Source organism: Oncorhynchus clarkii, chromosome 9 (assembly GCF_045791955.1).
Source record: "Oncorhynchus clarkii lewisi isolate Uvic-CL-2024 chromosome 9, UVic_Ocla_1.0, whole genome shotgun sequence".
Lineage (NCBI taxonomy): Eukaryota > Metazoa > Chordata > Actinopteri > Salmoniformes > Salmonidae > Oncorhynchus > Oncorhynchus clarkii.
The window spans coordinates 46,699,563-46,720,490 of NC_092155.1; the positions used below are offsets into that span (position 1 = coordinate 46,699,563).

At 41.8% G+C, this 20,928-nt stretch overlaps 1 protein-coding gene across 2 annotated transcripts in view; it reads left to right on the forward strand.

The window, feature by feature from the left end:
* LOC139416420 (tyrosine-protein phosphatase non-receptor type 11-like) overlaps positions 1 to 20,928 on the forward strand; it is a 57,617-nt gene that overhangs the window by 12,001 nt on the left and 24,688 nt on the right. For both annotated transcript variants that reach the window (XM_071165016.1, XM_071165015.1), the window contains exon 2: positions 14,186 to 14,308. In XM_071165016.1, coding sequence (XP_071021117.1) covers positions 14,186 to 14,308 — 123 coding nt within the window. The remainder of the gene's footprint in view (positions 1 to 14,185; positions 14,309 to 20,928) is intronic.

Here is a 20,928-nt window from a genome sequence, read left to right on the forward strand (position 1 = left end):
TGTCCGTAGAGCTCCGAGACACGATTGTGTCGAGGCACAGATCTGGGGAAGGGTACCAAAAAATGTCTGCAGAATTGAAGGTCCCCAAGAACACAGGGGCCTCCATCATTCTTAAATGGAAGAAGTTTGGAACCACCAAGACTCTTCCTAGAGCTGGCCGCCCGGGCCAAATTGAGCAATCGGGAGAAGGGCCTTCGTCAGGGAGGTGACCAAGAACCGATGGTCACTCTGACAGAGCTCCAGAGTTCCTCTGTGGAGATGGGAGAACCTTCCAGAAGGACAACCATCTCTGCAGCTCTCCGCCAATCAGACCATTATGGTAGTGGCCAGACGGAAGCCACTCCTCAGTAAAAGGCACATGACAGCCCGCTTGGAGTTTGCCAAAAGGCACCTAAAGAAAACTAGATTCTCTGGTCTGATGAAACCAAGATCACACTCCTAGGGCTGAATGCCAAGTGTCACGTCTGGAGGAAACCTGGCACCATCAATACCGTGAAGCATGGTGGTCGGCAGCATCATGCTGTGGGGATGTTTTTCAGCGGCAGGGACTGAGAGACTCGTCAGGATTGAGGCAAAGATGAACGGAGCGCAGTACAGAGAGGCCCTTGATGACAACCTGCTCAGGACATTAGAATGGGGCAAAGGTTCACCTTCCAACAGGACAACGACCCTAAGCACACAGCCAAGACAGCGCTGGAGGGGCTTCGGGACAAGTCTCAATGTCCTTGGGTAGCCCAGCCAGAGCCCGAACTTGAAGCCGATCGAATATCTCTGAAGAGACCTGAAAATAGCTGTGCAGCAACGCTTCCATCCAACATGGTAGAGCTTGAGAGGATCTGCAGAAAAGAATGGGATAAACTCCCTAGATACAGGTGTGCCAAGCTTGTAGCGCCATACCCAAGAAGACTCGAGGCTGTAATCCCTACCAAAGGTGCGTCAACAAAGTACTGAGTAAAGGGTCTGAATACTGAATATTTTAAATTACATTTTTTATAAATTAGCCAACATTTCTTAACCTGTTTTTGCTTTCACATTATGGGGTATTGTGTGTTTGAGGGGAAAAAAACAATTTAATAATTTCTAGAATAAGGCTGTAACCTAACAGAATGTGGAAAAAGTCAAGGGTCTGAATACTTTCCGAAACCACTATCTTGCCATTCTTAAAAGAGTGCAATCATTGGCATGTCTAATTTCAGTGCTTTCATCTTCTATCCGATTTGATCAATTTCAAGATATTCTTCATTTGTTTCATTTGTGTTGAATGCATTTAATATTGTGTCGCAATGTAATTTAAGCATTTCGTCAGGCATCATCATTTGAAAATGCCAGAACTCATGTAGGCCAGCTACTGTATCCACCAGTACAACTGTATCCACCAATACTACTGTATCTACCAGTACTGTATGTCCACCATTATCTCCCACATAACAGCAACATAGACTCCAATATGCCAGTAGAGACATAGTTTTCTATGTTTATACATCCTTACTAGGCAAGGAGGTCAGTAATGTCCTACTGCGCATGTAGACTAGACCTTTCAATGTGCCTTGCTTGGGAACTGGCAACCACAAGGAAGGAAGTCTGAATTAGGAGTAGCAGTCTTCAGATGGAGTGGAGACGGTGCCGTGTCATGTAGGTCCCCAGAGGGACAGCCTGATAGCCGCTCCGATGATCCTATCAAGGCCCTTTGCACTCATCCAAATCCCAGATTAAATGCCCCCGCCTCTCTTGCTTAAACCCGCAGAGGCAGCACTCCTACAAGTCCCTGCCCTCCCCCCTCGTTCCTCCCTCCCTTCCTCTCCTTGTGTAACCGTGCCGGGCTGGATTACTAAACTCTGAGGCAACTGAACCGGGGGGCTCTGACAAGCTCCGACCAGAATGGTTAGGTAGGGGGAGAAAACTCTCATTCACTTCCTGACATTCATTAACAGCCTCTTTTTTTTCCCACCCACATGCATTGGGTCTTACCATTAGATTGCTGCTGTTATGTTGCTAGTGCAACGCACTTGGTCAAGTTGGTCTCATGCTTCAATGGTTGACAGTTCATAACCTTGTGTGCATTTTGGAGGGTCTGGCTGGAGTGGACTGAGTGGGTGTGCTTATTTGTGGACATGTGGTCCGTGTTAGAGCTTTCTGAGGGAAGTGAGCCTGCTAACTGTTAAGTGTTTGGGGATAGACCTGGGCAGTGTGGTCCCTCTCAGAGTAGGTCAGGCCAGGGAGAGAGAGAGAGAGAGGGAGAGGGGAGGATTAGTGCAGTAATTGGTAAGAAGTGCTCTTTGTTCTATTGAGGGGTCAGGGGTCAAACAAGGGGTGACCTCCTGCCTGATCCCCATTAGCAGGCAGGCGAGTGTATGTGTGCGTGTGTGTTTAAGTGCATTGGGGTGGGGGTTGCGGACTAAAGCCCAAAACAGAAAAGGATACTGACCGCTCTCTCTTGCCCGTTGACCTGCAATGGACACAAAGCGTCGGCCACTTTGTCGGGCATTTGTTTCAATATCAAAACAAACAAAACAAAGCTCTCTGAACATTGTTGTATGTGTTTTGGAATGGGTGGCCAGTGATAAACTGGTCCTGAACAACTCTAAAACTAAAAGCATTGTATTTGGTACAAATCATTCCCTATGTTCTATGGAAATTAATGGTGTAGTTGAGTAGACTAAATTACTTGACGTTGCCATAGATTGTAAACTGTCATGGTCAAAACATATAGATTCAATGGTTGTAAATATGGGGAGAGGTCTGTCTGTCTGTAACTCCCGTACGGGCTCGGGAGAGACGAAGGTCGAAAGCCATGCATCCTCCGAAACACAACCCAACCAAGCCGCACTGCTTCTTAACACAGCGTGCATCCAACCCGGAAGCCAGCCGCACCAATGTGTCGGAAGAAACACCATGCACCTGGCAACCTGATCAGCGTGCACTGCGCCCGGCCTGCCACAGGAGTTGCTAGTGCACGAAGAGCCAAGGATATCCCTGCCGGCCAAACCCTCCCTAACCCGGACAACGCTAGGCCAATTGTGCGTCGCCCCACGGACCTCCCGGTCACGTCTGGCTGCGACAGAGCCTGGGCGCAAACCCAGAGTATCTGGTGGCACAGCTGGGCCACCCGGGAGGCCATGCTCTGCTTTTCTGACAGCACACTCCAAAAAGCAAGTCCTGCAGGCTCTAGTTTTGTCTTAACCTGATTATTGTCCAGTCGTGTGGTCCAGTGCTGCAAGGAAAGACCTAGTTGAGCTGCAGGCGGCCCAGAACAGAGCAGCACATCTTGCTCTTCATTGTATTCCAAGGGCTGATATACATTCTATGCAGTCTCTCTTGGCTAAGAGTTGAGGAGAGACTGACTGCATCACTTATTTTTATAAGAAACAATGTGTTAAATCCCAAATGGTTTGCATAGTCAACTTACACACAACTCTGACACACACACTTATCCCACCTGACATGCCACCAGGGGTCTTTTCACAGTCTCCAAATCCAGAACAAATTCAAGAAAGCATACGGTATTATATAGAGCCATTTTTGCATGGAATTCCGTTCCATCTCATATTGCTCAAATAAACAGCAAACCTGGTTTAAAAAAACATATATATATATATAGCAACACCTCACAGCACAATGCCTCTCCCCTATTTGACCTAGATAGTTTGTGTGTATGTATTTATATGTAGGCTACGTGTGTCTTTAAAACATTTTTTATGTAATTCTGTACTTCAGCTGTTCTTGTCTATTAATGTTCTGTATTATGTCATGTTTCGTGTTTTGTGTGGACCCCAGGAAGAGTAGCTGGTGCTTTTGCAACAGCTAAGGGGGGATCCTAATAAAATACAAAAAATGTGATTCACTCCAAAAACTGTTGTATAAGTTGTGCAGAAAAGATACCAGTAATGTTGGTTGTTAGTTGTTATTACAGAGCAATGGTGATTTTCGCAGGGTCAACAAGTGTATCTTTTATGCTTTAACGGATTCCGAGACTACATGGTCTGAGTGGGCTGCCATTGTTTCATCAGTTGAAACGAGTGACAGCAATGCTGGGCTGACTTAAAAAGCTGCTTGTCTGGGATTACTATAGTAACACATGGCATTTTTTTTCTGATTGGTAGACATTTTTTTTCCCATGACCCAGTAAAAAATGTCAGATTAATAACAAAATCTAGTCTAGTCTGGACCCCAGTCAACACAATACAACCCAAGTGGTGTACTCTACGGGACTGTGTATTCAAGATGGCAGCACCCCAGAATACCATATACTGTATGTCCCAGTGGTGGTCGGTGCCGTTTTTTTTTATGAGCATGGCCTTATTTCTATTACAGCACATTGGATGGCTGTCATTCATATTCCATTCACCCAGTTCAATGTAACAGCGATAGGTTTAGGCTACTACATGAAACTCAAATGTTCCCTATACCCATCATGAGGTTGCTACAACCTAGCCTATGAATGAAAGTTTACAACGTAGGTGCACACAGGTCGAGAGAAATTTGAGGTGACGGCCTTGCACATTCTTGCCTGCATCTAGCAGATCTAGGGTGAAATCATTAGTTGCAAACGAGTTTCCATTGGACAAATTCAGGTATGTTTATCCCCGTTTCGTTCCATTTGCTTCCGTTTAAGAAGTGTTTTGCAACGAAATCGGCGGAATGAATACACCCCTGATCACGAGTAAACACAGTTCACTTTCACAGCAGCCACATTGCATTTCTTCTCGCATCAACTTATTTATAAAACCCTTTTAGGCCTCACTCCTCCCTATCTGAGATATCTACTGCAGCCCTCATCCTCCACATAAAACACCCGTTCTGCCAGCCACATTCTGTTAAAGGTCCAGAAAGCACACACATCCCTGGGTCGCTCGTCTTTTCAGTTCGCTGCAGCTAACGACTGGAACGAGCTGCAACAAACACTCAAACTCTCTTCATTCAAAGACTCAATCATGGACACTCTTACTGAGAGTTGTGGCTGCTTTGCGTGATGTATTGTTGTCTCTACCTTCTTGCCCTTTGTGCTGTTATCTGTGCCCAATAGTGTTTGTTTCATGTTTTGTGCAGCTACCATGTTGTTACTACCATATTGTTGTCATGTTGTGTTGCTACCATGCTGTGTTGTCATGTTGCTACCTTGCTATGTTGTTTTAGGTCTCTCTTTTATGTAGTGTTGTCTCTCTTTTCGTGATGTGTGTTTTTGTCCTCTATTTATTTTTATTATTTTTAATCTCAGGTCCCATCCCCACAGGAGGCCTTTTGCCTTTTGGTAGGTCGTCATTGTAAATAAGAATTTGTTCTTAACTGACTTGCCTAATTAACCTTCACTTGTGGACTTCAATGCACAACAGATCAGCTGTATGTGACCAGGCAAAACAAAACAAAAAACTTTTCAAGACAAAACAATTTATAACCGCTATACACGGCCTACATCGTTGTCACAATATTAGCTAAAGTAACATCATAATCAGCATAGCTAATAAAACTAATGCGTTAGTAAACTCGCTACAATCATGCAGTAATGTTAGTGTACCGTCAGTAAGCAGTTTAGCAGTTACACCGGTGTGCCCCGGTGGCAATACATTTGTAAAACCAAAAGCTTACCTTGACTTTGAAGAGTTCCAGTGTTGTGTTGGATAGTCATAGCCAGCTAGCTAACATAGTATCCCTCTGATTGAGCAAGGTGTTTGAGTAGGCTAAAGTAGCTAGCTCCATTTGCTAGCTAAGAAAGTGAAAAATAAATAATGACACCTGTCTTCGTCTTTCTCTTGCTTCTCCTTCATTTTGGAAGAAATTAATTTGCTCAAAACTATTCAACTATTGTCTTTCCCTCTCTTTGAGTCAACTACTCACCACATGTTATGCACTGCAGTGCTACCTAGCTGCAGCTTATGCTTTCAGTACTAGATTCATTATCTGATCCTTTGATTGGGTGGACAACATATCAGTTCATGCTTCAAGAGCTCTGATAGATTGGAGGATGTCCTCCGGAAGATGTCATAATTACTGTCTTAAGTCTATGGAAGGGGGTGAGAACTATGACCCTCCTAGGTTTTGTATTGAAGTAAATGTACCCAGAAGAGTACAGAAGCTAGCTGTCCTCCGGCTACACCATGGTGCTATCCTACAGAGTGCTGTTGAGGCTACTGTAGACCTTCATTGCAAAACTGTGTGTTTAAATCCATTATTTGGTGAACATATGACTAATTTAGTTTTATTTAAAAAGGATAACTTTTTCAATGTTTTGCCAAGAGTGTGCAATGCTGTCATCAAGGCAAAGGGTGTCTACTGTAAAAAATATAAAATATGTTTAACACTTTTTTTTGGTTACTACATGATTCCATATGTGTTATTTCGTCCTTTTGTGGTCTTCACTATTGTTCTACAATGTAGAAAATAGTAAAAATGAAGAAAAACCCATGAACGAGTAGGTGTGTTCAAACTTTTGACTGGTACTGTACATACTCATAGTTCAAGTAACAACTGGTGGGCAGCAGTGTGATCAGGAGGATGTGGAGCTTGTTGTTTATTTAGATTTACCTCTTTTTTTTTATTACCACATTATGTAATAGTGTAATTATAATACTATATATGATTATGAAAGGACTGGTTGTACAGCAGAAATCTAATAGACATAAAAATGTGCGCTACAGTATTTCTCCTTTACATTTCGTTTTTTCTTTCCCTCTTCCTCCCCCTGTACTGAGCAATAGTTCCCTCTTCTGCACAGCTAAGCCACAGAGCCGTGTGTAGAATAGTACAGAACTGATTTGTTGAATGTTAAAGGTACTGTCATACAAAGTGGAGTATTATAGAAGACACAACAGTTTTATGTAGCTATGTCCAACCTCTGCCGTATGGTATTCTCTGTAAAGTGCATAGTTAGGTTTTGCAAAGCCTGACGCCATACTCGCGTTGTATCGTAGGATAATCTGGAAGACTGGCACGTAAGGCTATACTGCTTAGTGAGATGAGCTTGATTCTTGTCCGCTGTGATTGAAACAAGGAACTGGAACGACATTTTATTGTTACGTTTTCACACATATTGGGCCGTATTCATTTGTGCACACTGTAGCAAAACATTTTAACAAAGGAAAACAAAATCAAGTGTATCTTATTCGACAAATTCATGTAGTCACTCCCTGTTTCAGTGTGTTTTCTTCCATTTGGTGCCTAGTACATACGACCCTGCTGTTTGGTTTGGTTTGTCTTGAGGTCATGGCAGTCATGGAACATTGAGGCCTGTGGTAATGCACAGGATGTAAAGTGTTTGGTGTTCCTCGCCATCCTTGACAGAACCATTGATTTTGGCTCCGAGAATGGGATTTGTAGTTATTATAGCTTGGTAGACAGAGCATGGTGCTGCTGAAATTTCAAACAGAGAAAAAGTTGACTGTTAGAAATGTCAAACGTGCTCAACAACTCACAGAAAAAGATTGAATACCAAAAAAAAGAATAAAACACTACATTGCTGTCATCTTGCTACTACAGCAATACAATGTATTGTACTGGTAACAGTCATGTTCTTGTAATTCCTCTTATCTCCTACTGACTGCTTGTTTTTGAACCAGGTGGACCATAGTGATCCCTATTCTACAGTACATCAGGTGTGTTTCTGAGTCTCCACACGCAAAAACAATTGCTCTATATCCCAGTCCAATGTTAATGCCACAGCTTGGGCATTTGATGATATCAGAGAGAGCCTTGTTCATTCCCCCCCCTGCCATGTCTTTGTGTCTAATCCCTTGGTGAATGCCAGTGGTAATCGGTTATGATTTGCTGCTGCTGTTTGAAAAGTTCCTCAGTAATCTCCTGGGCTTGGAATGAGAAAAAGCATGGTGCCTGGGTGGATGAGGGGGTCAGGTGCAATCTGGGCCAGTGTCAGTCCCCAGATGTCTGCAGCTTCCCGTGGCTTTGGCCCCGTCTGTTCCCTCTTCCATCAGCTCCACTACTGTCTACTGTTGACATCTCTCTCTCTCTCTCTGTTTCTCCCTCTGTCTCTCTCTTTTTCTCTCATGTGAATCTGCTTGTGAATGACAAGCTGTCAATAAAGCGTGATTCATCCTGATCTGAGTGCAATTCCACCGGAGGTTCGGAGCGAAGGCACAGGACAACGATCCGCCATTCCAAGGACTGGGTTTTACTCGTTTGACGTTGTAGGGACTTAATCGATATAGATGTTTGCCCAGCGGTTGAGCTCAAGCTCCCCACGAGTCCGGTTAAATTGGATCCATAGTTTTGCCATCAAACAGAAATATGAAAGGATGTGTGTTTCACGGCTACTTGAAGGCTGTACGAAAGTCTCACAAGGCTTGTAAGTAGATCTAGTGTTAACATGTCTGTTGATGTCCTTATCTTATGAATACAGTCCCTTAAGAGAAAAAAAAACTTCTTTCTGACACTGGTCATGTTTTTTTTGCTGTCCTAAATATGAACATGAAAATACCCAAATACTCACTACTGTGCCAGGGCATAGAAACGTGATCTGGTAAAGATTGTATGTGGAGTTTAATAAAATGATCTCTTGTTGTTGCGCTCGCTGCATGTATCACTGTCCATGCTTCTTTGGGAAGCGCGGGGGAAGGAAAGCAATCGTTTGCTGTGGAAATGAATGGGCTGTGTGACTCACTGTTTCTCTAAATGTTAGTGTCAATCTATTCTTTTCCCACTCGTGTTGAATCACTGGCATTTAACAAAATCCCCCTCTTATCGCTGATATTTTGTATTAAGTCATCTTCAAAAGTCCCCTGCAGTGTTTTTCTTAACACATTGTAAACAGTGTTCTGAAAGTAGGGCTGTATTTAAACCACCACTACATTCACTGTAGCTACGACCTGGTTCTTCACACTTCTCCTAAAGTGTGCACTTGCACACTCACAGTCATGGGATTTAACAATGTCGAAAACTACCCCCACCCAAAGCTTATACAGTACCTATACAATGCCTGTAAATCCATGACGGGGAATGTGAAAATGCATACTTTAAGGAAGTATGCATACTTTATGCGTACTTCAATGGAAACTCTCGTGTGCTGTTGCTCGCTAAATGGTTTGGATTCTGAAGCAACTGATGGAGATGTGCAGTAGCAAGCAGTTGTAGGAAAGGGTGGTATTGGTAAAGCAGTGAACTAGGTCTTGAGGTTTGGCTTTTGCTGTTTTATTTTGCTGTGAATTCATTGGCCATAGCAGCCACTTGTGGAAATGGGCCTTGCGACGCTAATAAGTAATAGATTAGCCTCACAGTAGTGATAGCAGGGGTCTCCAACAGTTTGATTGTGAGCTACCAGTAGCTCTCAGCCCACCTACTGTATGAGTAGCTTGCCAAATAATTCAGAAAGGGCCTGTATTTTTCACACGCTCCACCGCAATCTGTCACAAACAAATCTCACAAGTATCAGATACCGCAAGCTCCGAGATACTATATAATTAAATCCACATTGACATTGTCCCACCCTTGGTTAGACACAATTGGCTTAAAAAGCCAAACGTAACATAATATCTGCCAATTCATTTCTAGGAATATTGCCTCTGTTTATCGTTCACTTTGTGTAGCCAGTTAGCAATAACGATAACTGTCTTCTGAGTAGGCAAAGACTTTCCCCAAAACCTTCACGATTAAATGGTAACTGCAAAGTAAGTATACCTGGCAGAATTTCACTGAGTGTACAAAACATCAAGAACAGCTGCTATTTCCATGACGTAGACTAACTAGGTAAGTCCAGGTGAAAGCTATGATCCCTTATTGATGTCACTTGTTAAATCCACTTCAATCAGTGTAGATGAAGGGGAGGAGACAGGTTAAATAAGGATTTTTAAGCCTTGGGACAATTGCAACATGGATTGTGAATGTGTGTCATTCAGAGGGTGAATGGGCAAGACAAAATATTAAGTGCCTTTGAACGGGGTATGGTAGTAGGTGCCAAGCGCACCGGTTTGTCAAGAACTTGACACAACTGTGGGAAGCATTGGCGTCAACATGGGTCAGCATCCCTGTGGAACGCTTTCGACACCTTATAGAGTCCTTGCCCGACGAATTGAGGCTGTTCTGAGGCAAAAGGTGTTCTTAATGTTTTGTACACTCAGTGTATATCAGGATTCTTTCTACAGTATCAATCGGGTGGGCTTTTGTTTTGCAAACTCTGTCATGACATATGCAGGAGCAAAAATATTGCTAGACCAGCACATTCTTCGCTCCTAAAATTCTCAATTAGAGGGGTATTACACTCAAATATTTTACCCTCAAGAATGGTCTTCTGATGTGATTTAAGCATTGGCATCAATTGTCATTGTTTCTCTACTAATAATTGTAATTTGTAAAAAAAAATTAAAAAAAAATGTAATTCAATTTAAAAGGAAAAATATAACAGTAAGCTACATTCGGGAAAATACAAGTGATTATTTGAAAGCTAGGAAGACATTAATGAGTTGCTCTCATTAGTGATGTGCAAGTTGACTCATAACCCGCAGTCCGCACGGTTATATCCGCGGGGCGGGTTTAGGGTCAAGAAATATTGTGTAGATGAAGGGCGGCGGTCAGGTTGAATATTCGTATTTTTTTCATTATGTTAATCTGCCGTTAGTGCGTAGCCTAAGCTTTAGGGCTAACTGTAGCGCACCAATACACATCAATTGCCAAATGCTTTTGGAAACTTGGGCAGAAAAAGTTAACGTTGATCCACTGAGGCAAAATGAACAATGGAGATTCATTCAAGAAGAGAAAAGCTGCAAAATGGAGAGTTTAAAATATCTAGAAGGGAGGAACAGAACAGTCATCTAATGTTTGGGAAAGATGTGGTGAAAGAGGATGATGGCAGTGTTATGTTTGTGAGGTGCTATACAAATTAGACAGTTACATGATGGGGACTTCTAGGTGGGATGTTTTTGTCTTTTTAAAATTAATTATGCAAGAATTATGTGTAAATATTCATATAAATAACCATATCGAAGTAAACTTAGTCACGCGATGACATGTTGTGTGGTCCTCCCACTTTAGACTCGGGAAAGCATGCAGTTTATTAGGTTACAGATTAAATAAATTATGAACTTCACAGGATGGTGAAAGTGCAAGGTGATGAGGTTGATGCTCCTTTCCAATAAATATTAAGGGTCTTATTCTGGTGACATGATAATCGATTGTTGGCTGCCGTTTGACAAATAAAAATCATCTCATTCTTTTGTCCGTTAGTCATATGTGTGCTCTAGCCAACAGTGCGCAGTGGGCAGACTCGCTATATAACGGAACATTTTTTTGTGAGAAAACCATCAGTAGAGTTGAAAATGCCACGGTACATAGGAATTGAACTACAAATGGTATTTTTATGTACACTATGTCATCAAGCAACACCCTTTTATTCGCAACAAGTCAATTTGATGGAAACATCACTGGTGGGAAAATGCACAGATTGTTTTTATGCGATTTTTGAATATTCACCAATTGGATGGAAACCTAGCCACTGTCCGTAGGTCTATAACATCTAACATAGCCTCATATAATATTAACTCCTGCAGAATTAAGTATTTCTTGCAGTAAAATTATACACCAAATGTAATTTTTTCGTGAACGGGAGAGGAGAAATATGTTTTATTTCTTTCAGCATCTTAAGAGATGATATAAAATAGGCATCCGAGCCAAACTGAAATCTTAACATGATGTAACAGCTTTTAATGTCCTTCAAACCGGTCTGATGCCATTTGGAAATGGCATCAGTTAGCATTTTCTCCTCGGTTCATAAACATCTTTACTGCCAAATCAAATTTATTTATATAGCCCTTCGTACATCAGCTGATATCTCAAAGTGCTGTACAGAAACCCAGCCTAAAACCCCAAACAGTAAGCAATGCAGGTGTAGAAGCACGGTGGCTAGGAAAAACTCCCTAGAAAGGCCAAAAACCTAGGATGAAACCTAGAGAGGAACCAGGCTATGTAAGGTGGCCAGTCCTCTTCTGGCTGTGCCGGGTGGAGATTATAACAGAACATGGCCAAGATGTTCAAATGTTCATAAATGACCAGCATGGTCCAATAATAATAAGGCAGAACAGTTGAAACTGGAGCAGCAGCACGGCCAGGTGGACTGGGGACAGCAAGGAGTCATCATGTCAGGTAGTCCTGAGGCATGGTCCTAGGGCTCAGGTCCTCCGAGAAAGAGAAAGAAAGAGAGAGAGAGAATTAGAGAGAGCACACTTAAATTCACACAGGACACCGAATAGGACAGGAGAAGTACTCCAGATATAACAAACTGACCCTAGCCCCCCGACACAAACTACTGCAGCATAAATACTGGAGGCTGAGACAGGAGGGGTCAGGAGACACTGTGGCCCCATCCGAGGACACCCCCGGACAGGGCCAAACAGGAAGGATATAACCCCACCCATTTTGCCAAAGCACAGCCCCCACACCACTAGAGGGATATTCAACCACCAACTTACCATCCTGAGACAAGGCTGAGTATAGCACACAAAGATCTCCGCCACAACATTATTCTTGTGAGCAAAGGTTTATTTAGTCTTATAGGGCAACCAGTAATGACAGAAAAGAAGCTGTATGTATCTAATGATAGTCAAGTTGACTAACAAATAGCCTACCAAATTGCAGTGGTGGAAAAAGTACCCAGTTGTCATAAAGTCAAGATACCTTAATAGAAAACCCAGTAAAATACTACTTGAGAGTATTTTGGTTTTAAATATAATTAAGTATCAAAAGTAAATGTAATTGCTAAAATATACTTAAATATCAAAAGTAAAAGTATAAATAATTTCTAATTCCTTATATTAAGCAAACCAGACTGTGCCATTTTCTTGTTATTTAAATGTACGGATAGCCAGGGGCACACTCCAACACTCAGACATAATTTACAAACGAAGCATGTGTGTTTAGTGAGCTCGCCAGATCAGAGACAGTAGAGAGGACCAGGGATGTTCTCTTGATAAGTGCTTGAATTTGACCATTTTCTGTCCTGCTAAACGTTCAAAATGTAATGAGTACTTTTGGGTGTCAGGGAAAATGTAAAGAGTAAAAAGTACATTATTTTCTATAGGAATGCAGTGAAGTGAAAGTTGACAAAAAATATAAATACCCCAAAAAACGACTTAAGTAGTACCATAGAGTAATTTTACTTAAGTACTTTACACCACTGCCAAATGGCTGGAAATGATAAGCAGAAACAGGCTAATATCTAAAAGGCCTGTCAAAAATGAATTCCACTATCTCTGACTGTACAGTGCATTTTCTATATTTATGGGTTAGGATCAGGTGCGTGCTTAAGAATTTCACTTCATCACATATATAGTTGTGCGGTTGCAGATGGGTTATTAGCAAATGCGTCCGGGTGCAGGTGAACAAACACATGACACTAGCTCTCATGCTAGAAAAGGTTGGAACCCTGTGAACTAACTGAACCATGAGCTGCAACTCCAAACAACTGACTTACTGACATGCTTCACTACTTTAGCATACTAACAATGATGAAAAACACACATTATGAAGAGGAAAAAACATTATTGATTATTGATTTTTTTATTTATTTATGACAGAACAGTAGGGATATATGTAGGGGGAGATAGTGATAGAAGGACACAGACCAGAGCCATACTTTTCAATTACGCTAGTGTGTATTTCTCTATATTACTTTAGGTTGGTGGACAATGTAACATCCAAATTTGTAATGGTTGATAGTGGACGATAGGGTTTATCAAAATGTGAGCTGGATGGAGTAAATGTTATCTTTTACTCTCTACTTGGTTATATAACAGAGGAAGTAAACATTTGCCAGTTATATTAAGCTCTGTAAATATTGGTGTTCTGCTTTCCAAAAGTTTATATCTCACTTTTTATGTGTATCTAACTACTGTCACCAAACTGACCCAGCTAGCACATTTGGTTCTATGGAAGTTGTGGGTTTCCCATTGGTTTTGGGACCAAACCCATAAGTTTCCTGACCGGTAAAATGTTAAGTTTAAATTTTTTTTTGCCTGTTCTGGGAATGTAAATGTTTAGGTTGCAGGGAGGTTCTAACAGTTTTCCTGGGAGGTTTTATTAACGTTCTGAGAATGGAAATGGTAGGTTATTTGAAGGTAATTAACTAACGTTCTGTATACGCCTGGAAGTCCCTTAGGGATGTATAGAGAAACACTGGTGACTCTGGATTTGGCTTTTGTGATCAAAACTATTCTCTCTCTTTCTCTCTCTCACTCTCTCTGTGTTCTTCAAGGTGGTTCCACCCCAACATCACCGGCATCGAGGCAGAGCAGCTCCTGTTGACGCGGGGGGTCCACGGCAGTTTCCTAGCCCGGCCGAGCAAGAGCAACCCGGGGGATTTTACTCTCTCTGTCAGGTAGCAGCGTCCATGTTAACAGCATGTCACATTTTGGTTGCCAAAATGTTGTGGGAAAGTTATTTGTCCAATAACCAAAGGAGAACAGCATTGTTATCTCCTAGCGCTTTAGCCTAGCGCTTTAGCCTAACGCTAGCCGCCTATACACCACAACATTGTCACTGATGTCAACTTCAGCATTCAGAGAGAACCAAACTCGGGTATATTGTCTCCTGGGGACGGCTGAGCAATTTTAATGAAGGCAGGAGTCAAGCCGCATGTCATCTGTGCACAGTTGGCCAAGCTGAAATGGGAAATAATCGCTCCTCAAATATACCTTTGTTGCTCTCCCGAGTTTCTAGGAAATGGAGAACGTTTGTTTCCCCCCTCGGTTGAAAAAAAAAGTATAAAACTGGTGTAAGAACCTTTCACAAGAATTCTAATTTGAACGAAACCTTACCATACATAAGGTTTAAGTGTTAAGTGTTTGCCCAATGTAGAAGAGGTCAGAAGGTGACTTTTGGACCTGTAATCATAACCCTGGCAGACATGTTGAAAGCTTTCAAATGATATCAAACTCAACCGTTTATCGTTTTCAGTGATTAAGACATGGATGTATTTTGGTAGGGTGGGGTATGCAAAATGGGTCAACTTTGAGCACCTCTATCTCCTGATTCCGGCCCAAAATGTAACTTTCTGACCACTTCTTCCATGGGCAAACATGTATGGAAAGTTTTGTTTCAATTAAAAGGGATGCTGTCAAAAAGTGATTGAATTTAAATGGATTTACATCACCGTCAGACAAAGGCCCGTATCATATTGGAACTTTCCAGATCTCTGACAGCTCACTCACTCTTCCCTGTCCAACTGATCCCTTTCACTGCGGACACTCATCCAGACCTCCAGATGGCCTCTCCAATCTGTCCTGAGATGTTATCTCCAGTGCCACATGTCACCTCTCAACGTGACACCACACCACCACGTCCCCACTACTATGTACTTCTTCCACTCAGACAAACGCACATTATAGAGTTGGCTTTGGGACGTCTGTAATTGTTGTTCAGAAGGGTGCGTAGGGGTATAGGGAGTGTGTGTGTGTGTTTCTAAGCGTGTGCAGGATGGGAGTGTCCATAATTATGTGGCAGCAACGGCAAATTGACTTCAGAGCCAAGCGCTCATAAAAGGATATTTATCCCTTTCATACACAGACCAAAATCCCACTAATTTTACATGCTTGCATTTTATACCAGATTTTTTGCATATCTGAAAGGTGTAGGGGGTAAAAGGCATAGAAAATAAAAGCCACCTAAAGACCTAGTCATGATTACTGCATTTTCATTTTTGTGTGAATGGTTCTCTGCTTTTCTGCAGGTAAATTCATTAACACTTCCCTAATTTGAACTGCAAACAGCTGCCATGGTTTAACAACAATCCCCACCCCTCCCAATTTGCCAGTTACCCACTGGTATGTATAAATGGGTAAATGTAAATAAGGGGCTGTTTGAAAGGAGGTCATATAAACTTACCACAGCTTCTGTCTGAAATGTGGTATTTCTGAACACTTCTACCATGAGCACGCATGTAAGGAAGGTTTCATTCAACTCAAAAGGAGTGCAGTCAGAAAGTGATTGAATTCATATAGAACGACCTTTACGCCACAACAGCCCTTTGAGGAATATGACCTCTTTTGACCTCCGTGTATGAAATCGTCAAGTCTAACCCTGTCCCATGACATTACATTTCACTGAATTATGAACAGTTGTAGAACAGTTCTCTATTTGGAGAGCTGACTACAAAAGAGAAGTGTGGAGTTCTGGTAAACAGCAGGCCTCTGTGACTTCCTGCAGTGCGAGGAGAGAGAGAGTGGCTCTGCTTTGGCAACGGAAGCTTTTAAGAGGCTCATGAGTTGGAAAAAGCTCCTGGAAAAGGTCCAGCGTCGGCCTTTAGCGCACCGCTCTTTAGCAGAGAGAGGGAGAGAGAGAGACGGGGAGAGAGCAGTTAGGCTGGCAGCAGCAGTGAGTGGTGAGTGTGGCAGGCCAGGCAGTAGCTCTTAATAACATTAAGGCCGGGGGTCCATGTCGAGGTCTGACCTGGCTGATGCCTGTGGCTATGTGGTGACTTTGGGCTGCCTGTGTGTGTGATTGAGAATTGGCAGCCTTATTTTGTGTCTGCACTGTTTTGCTATTGAAAGTAGGCTCTGCACCGACATCAATGGATAAGATTCCATTTTCGAACACATTTATTTGCGTGAGAGATTACACTACTCACACACTCATATCACACACACACTCTCACACACTTGCATTTAACACTCTCTCTCAATTGTGTATATACTCACACACAATCACACATCACAGACACTCCTCTCACAGACACACTCAATGAGAGAGTAATTAACAAGTTATTAGTAGAGTGTCTACTTACTTAACCTCCACGGGATGGGTGGTTGCTAACGTGCGCTAATGTGACTAGAATGACGTTGTATACAACAGCCGGGTCATAGACATGTCTTATTTGGGCAGAAAGCTTAAATTCTTGTTAATCTAACTGCGGTGTCCAATTAATAGTAGCTATTGCAGTGAAAAAGTACCATGCTATTGTTTGAGGAGAGTGCACAACAACAACAAATGTTTATCACGGCAACTGGTTTGATACATTCACCTCTGAAGGTAAATAATGTACTTACATTCAGTCATTTTGCTCTGATTTGTCATCCTGAGGGTCCCAGAGATAAAATGTTGCATAGTTTTGTTTGATCAAATCTATTTTTATGTTCAAATGTAGGGACTGGGGTCTACATTTTGACCCCACTGCTGTCTTTGGCTCCACACCCACCCCGCCCGACCATGTAGATGTGTGAAAGTTAGTGAATAAGATAATGATCCAACATGACATTCCTGGGGGTGTGTAAACATTTTTATTACCAAAGCATTTTTGTATGTTCTCTATAGTTATGTACAATGAAAATGTATCAATTGACCAATTCTTCACTGGATCAGTCTGAAACGTTGCACCCATACTGCTTGCATTTCAAAGATGATGGGGGAAAAACTCCAAAAAGAACGCATGTTTTTTTTTTTGTATTATCCTTTACCAGATCTAATGTGTTATATTCTCCTACATTAATTTTACATTTCCACAAACTTCAAAGTGTTTCCTCTCAAATGGTATCAAGAATATGCATATCCTTGTTTCAGGTCCTGGGCTACAGGCAGTTAGATTTAGGTATGTCATTTTAGGCGAAAATTGAAAAAAAAGGTTGTTAATAGGTTTAAGCATAAGACCCGAGGGGGTGTGGTATATGGCCAATATTGCTACATAAACTGGTTACCAACAGAATTGGAGCAGTAAAAATACATGTTCTGTCATACCCGAGGTATACAATCTGATATACCACGGCTGTCAGCCAATCAGCATTCAGGGCTCAACCCACCCAGTTTATAGTAGATGTTAGATGAGGGAAATCCAGCTCGACTCTCTCTCATTGTAATGGACGTCCTGGGACTCCACTAGGCTGTGTTGTCTCATTCTCCCTGCTTTTCCCTTTGCTTATCTCTCCCTTCTTTCCTGGCCCGGGCTGGATGGCAGGGGGAGGCCAGGAGGGGTAGTGGGGGATGGGGAAGGTTAAACATTGTGATGTTAACTGTTCCAGTAGGGTCTGGAGTCAGAGACCCTTCTAGAGTAATGTGTATTTAAGTAGGCTGGTTTCCATTGACCCAGGTTTATTTGACAAAAGTAATGTCATCAAAAAAAATCTTTGCGTTGTGTAATGTAAAAATGGCTGACATAGGAGGCATTTTCTAAAGATCGACAAAAATGTTATCTGTTTGACGGGTGGATTTATATTTTGTCTAACTTTCTTTTATTGCGACAAATGAGGATGGAAACTGTTTTTCAAATAAATGATGAGTGCCGAATCATTTTGAAGGTACACAGGGCACATGATCACGCACCAGTCAAAAGTTTGGGGACACCTCATTTCAGGGTTTTTCTTTATTTTTACTATTTTCTACATTGTAGAATAATAGTGAAGACATCAAAACTATGAAATAACACATGGAATCATGTAGTAATCAAAAAAGTGTTCAACAAATCTAAATATATTTTATATTTAAGATGTTTTAAAGTAGCCACCCTTTGCCAGTCCATTACTTTAAGTCAATCCGGAAAATGTAAATAACTTTGAAAGTTTCTTCAAGTGTAGTCGGGGGAAAAATCAACCGCTATGATGAAACTGGCTCTCATGAGGACCGCCACAGGAAAGGACGACCCAGAGTTACCTCTGCTGCAGAGGATAAGTTCATTAGAGTTAACTGCACCTCAGATTGCAGTCCAAATAAATGCTTCACAGAGTTCAAGTAACAGACACATCTCAACATGAACTGTTCAGAGGAGACTGCGTGAATCAGGCCTTCATGGTTGAATTGCTGCAAAGAAAGCACTACTAAGGGACACCAATAATACAAAGAGACTTGCTTGGTCCAAGAAACATGAGCAATGGACATTAAACCGGTGGAAATCTGTCCTTTGGTCTGGTGAGTCCAAGTTTGAGATTTTTGGTTCCAACCGCCGTGTCTTTTTGAGATGCAGAGTAGGTGAACGGATGATGTCCGCATGTGTGATTCTCACCGTGAAGCATGGAGGAGGAGGTGTGATGGTGTGGGGGTGCTTTGCTGGTGACACTGTCAGTGATTTATTTAGAATTCAAGGCACACTTAACCAGCATGGCTACCACAGCATTCTGCAGCGATAAGCCATCTCATCTGGTTTGTGCTTAGTCCCACTATCATTTGTTTTTCAACAGGGCAATGACCCAACACACCTCCAGGCTGTCTAAGGGCTATTTGACCAAGAAGGGTGATGGACTGCTCCATCAGATGACCTGGCCTCCACAATCCCCCAACCTCAACCCAATTGAGATGGTTTGGGATGAGTTGGACTGCAAAGTGAAGGAAAAGCAGCCAACAAGTGCTCAGTATATGTGGGTACTTCAAGACTGTTGGAAATGCATTCCAGATGAAGCTGGTTGAGAGAATGCCAAGAGTGTGAAAGCTGTCATCAAGGCAAAAGGTGGCTACTTTTTTGGTTAGTACATGCTTTCATATGCGTTATTTCATAGATTGGATGTCTTCACTGTTATTGTACAATGTAGAAAATAGTAAAAATAAAGAAAAGCCTTTGAATGAGTAGGTGTGTCCAAACTTTTAACTGGTACTGCATGTCATCAGGCAACTAAAGCTACTATCAACTATCTCTTTTTTGTATGGAAGTCTATGAGAGAATGTTGAATTATGTGAGGCTTATTTGATCGAAATAGAAGTTTAGTAATGTTTAGGCTGTTACAAATGTACTGATATAAGTTGATGCAATTGGCATTCTGGCAACTTTGGAGAAAAAAACGACTTAGTTGTGCCTGTTGTTCACATAGATATCTGCCCTATCGTTAGCTAGAATGGTCATACCTGAGCTTGCCATCTTTGAGGACATGTACAGCGCCTTCAGAAAGTATTCATACTCATTGATTTATTCATTTTGTTGTTACAGCCTGAGTTCAAAATGTATTCGATTTTTTTTCTCACCCATCTACACACAATAGACAATGACAAATTGATGACAAATTTATTGAAAATGAAATACGGAGATGAAGTATTCACACCCCTGAGTGAATACTTTGTAGAAGTGCTTCTGGGTCTTTCTGGGTAAGTCTCTAAGAGCTTTCCACACCTGGGTTGTACAACATTTGCCCATTATTCTTCAAGGTCTTTCAAATTGGTTGACAACCATTTTCAGGTCTTGCCGTAGATTTTCACGTAAATTTAAGTCAAAACTGTAACTCGGCCACTCAGGAACATTCACTGGCTTCTTGGTAAGAAACTCCAGTGTAGATTTGGCCTTGTGTTTTAGGTTATTTTCCTGCTGAAAGGTGAAATCATCTCCCAGTGTCTGGTGGAAAGCAGACAGAACCAGGTTTTCCTCTAGGATTTTGCCTGTGCTTAGCTCCATTCCGTTTCTTTTTTATCCTTAAAACTCCCCAGTCCTTAACGATTACAAGCATACCCATGACATGATACAGCCACCACTATTATTTAAAATATAGAGAGGTACTCCGTAATGTATTGGATTTTCCCTAAACTTAACACTATTCAGGATAAAAAGTTAATTGCTTTGCCATAATTTTTGCAGTATTACTTTAGTGCCTTGTTGCGAACAGGATGCATGTTTAGGAATAGATTTTTTTCTGCAAAGTCTTCATTCTTTTCACTCTGTCAATGAGTTTATTATGGTGGAGTAACTACAATGTTGTTGATCCATTCTCAGTTTTCTCCTGTCACAGCCATTCAACTCTGTGACTGTTTTAAAGTCACCATTGGCCTCGTGGTGAAATTCCTGAGCGGTTTCCTGCTTCTCCGGCAACTGAGTTAGTTAGGAAGGACGCCTGTATCTTTGTAGTGACTGGGTGTATTGATACACATTCCGAAGTGTAATTATTAACTTCTCCATGCTCAAAGGAATATTCATTGTCTGCTTTTTTAAATTCTTACCCATCTACCATAGGTGCCCTTTGCGAGGCATTGCAAAACTTCCCTGGTCTTTGTTGTTGAATCTTTGTTTGAAATTAACTGCTCTACTGAGGGCCTTTA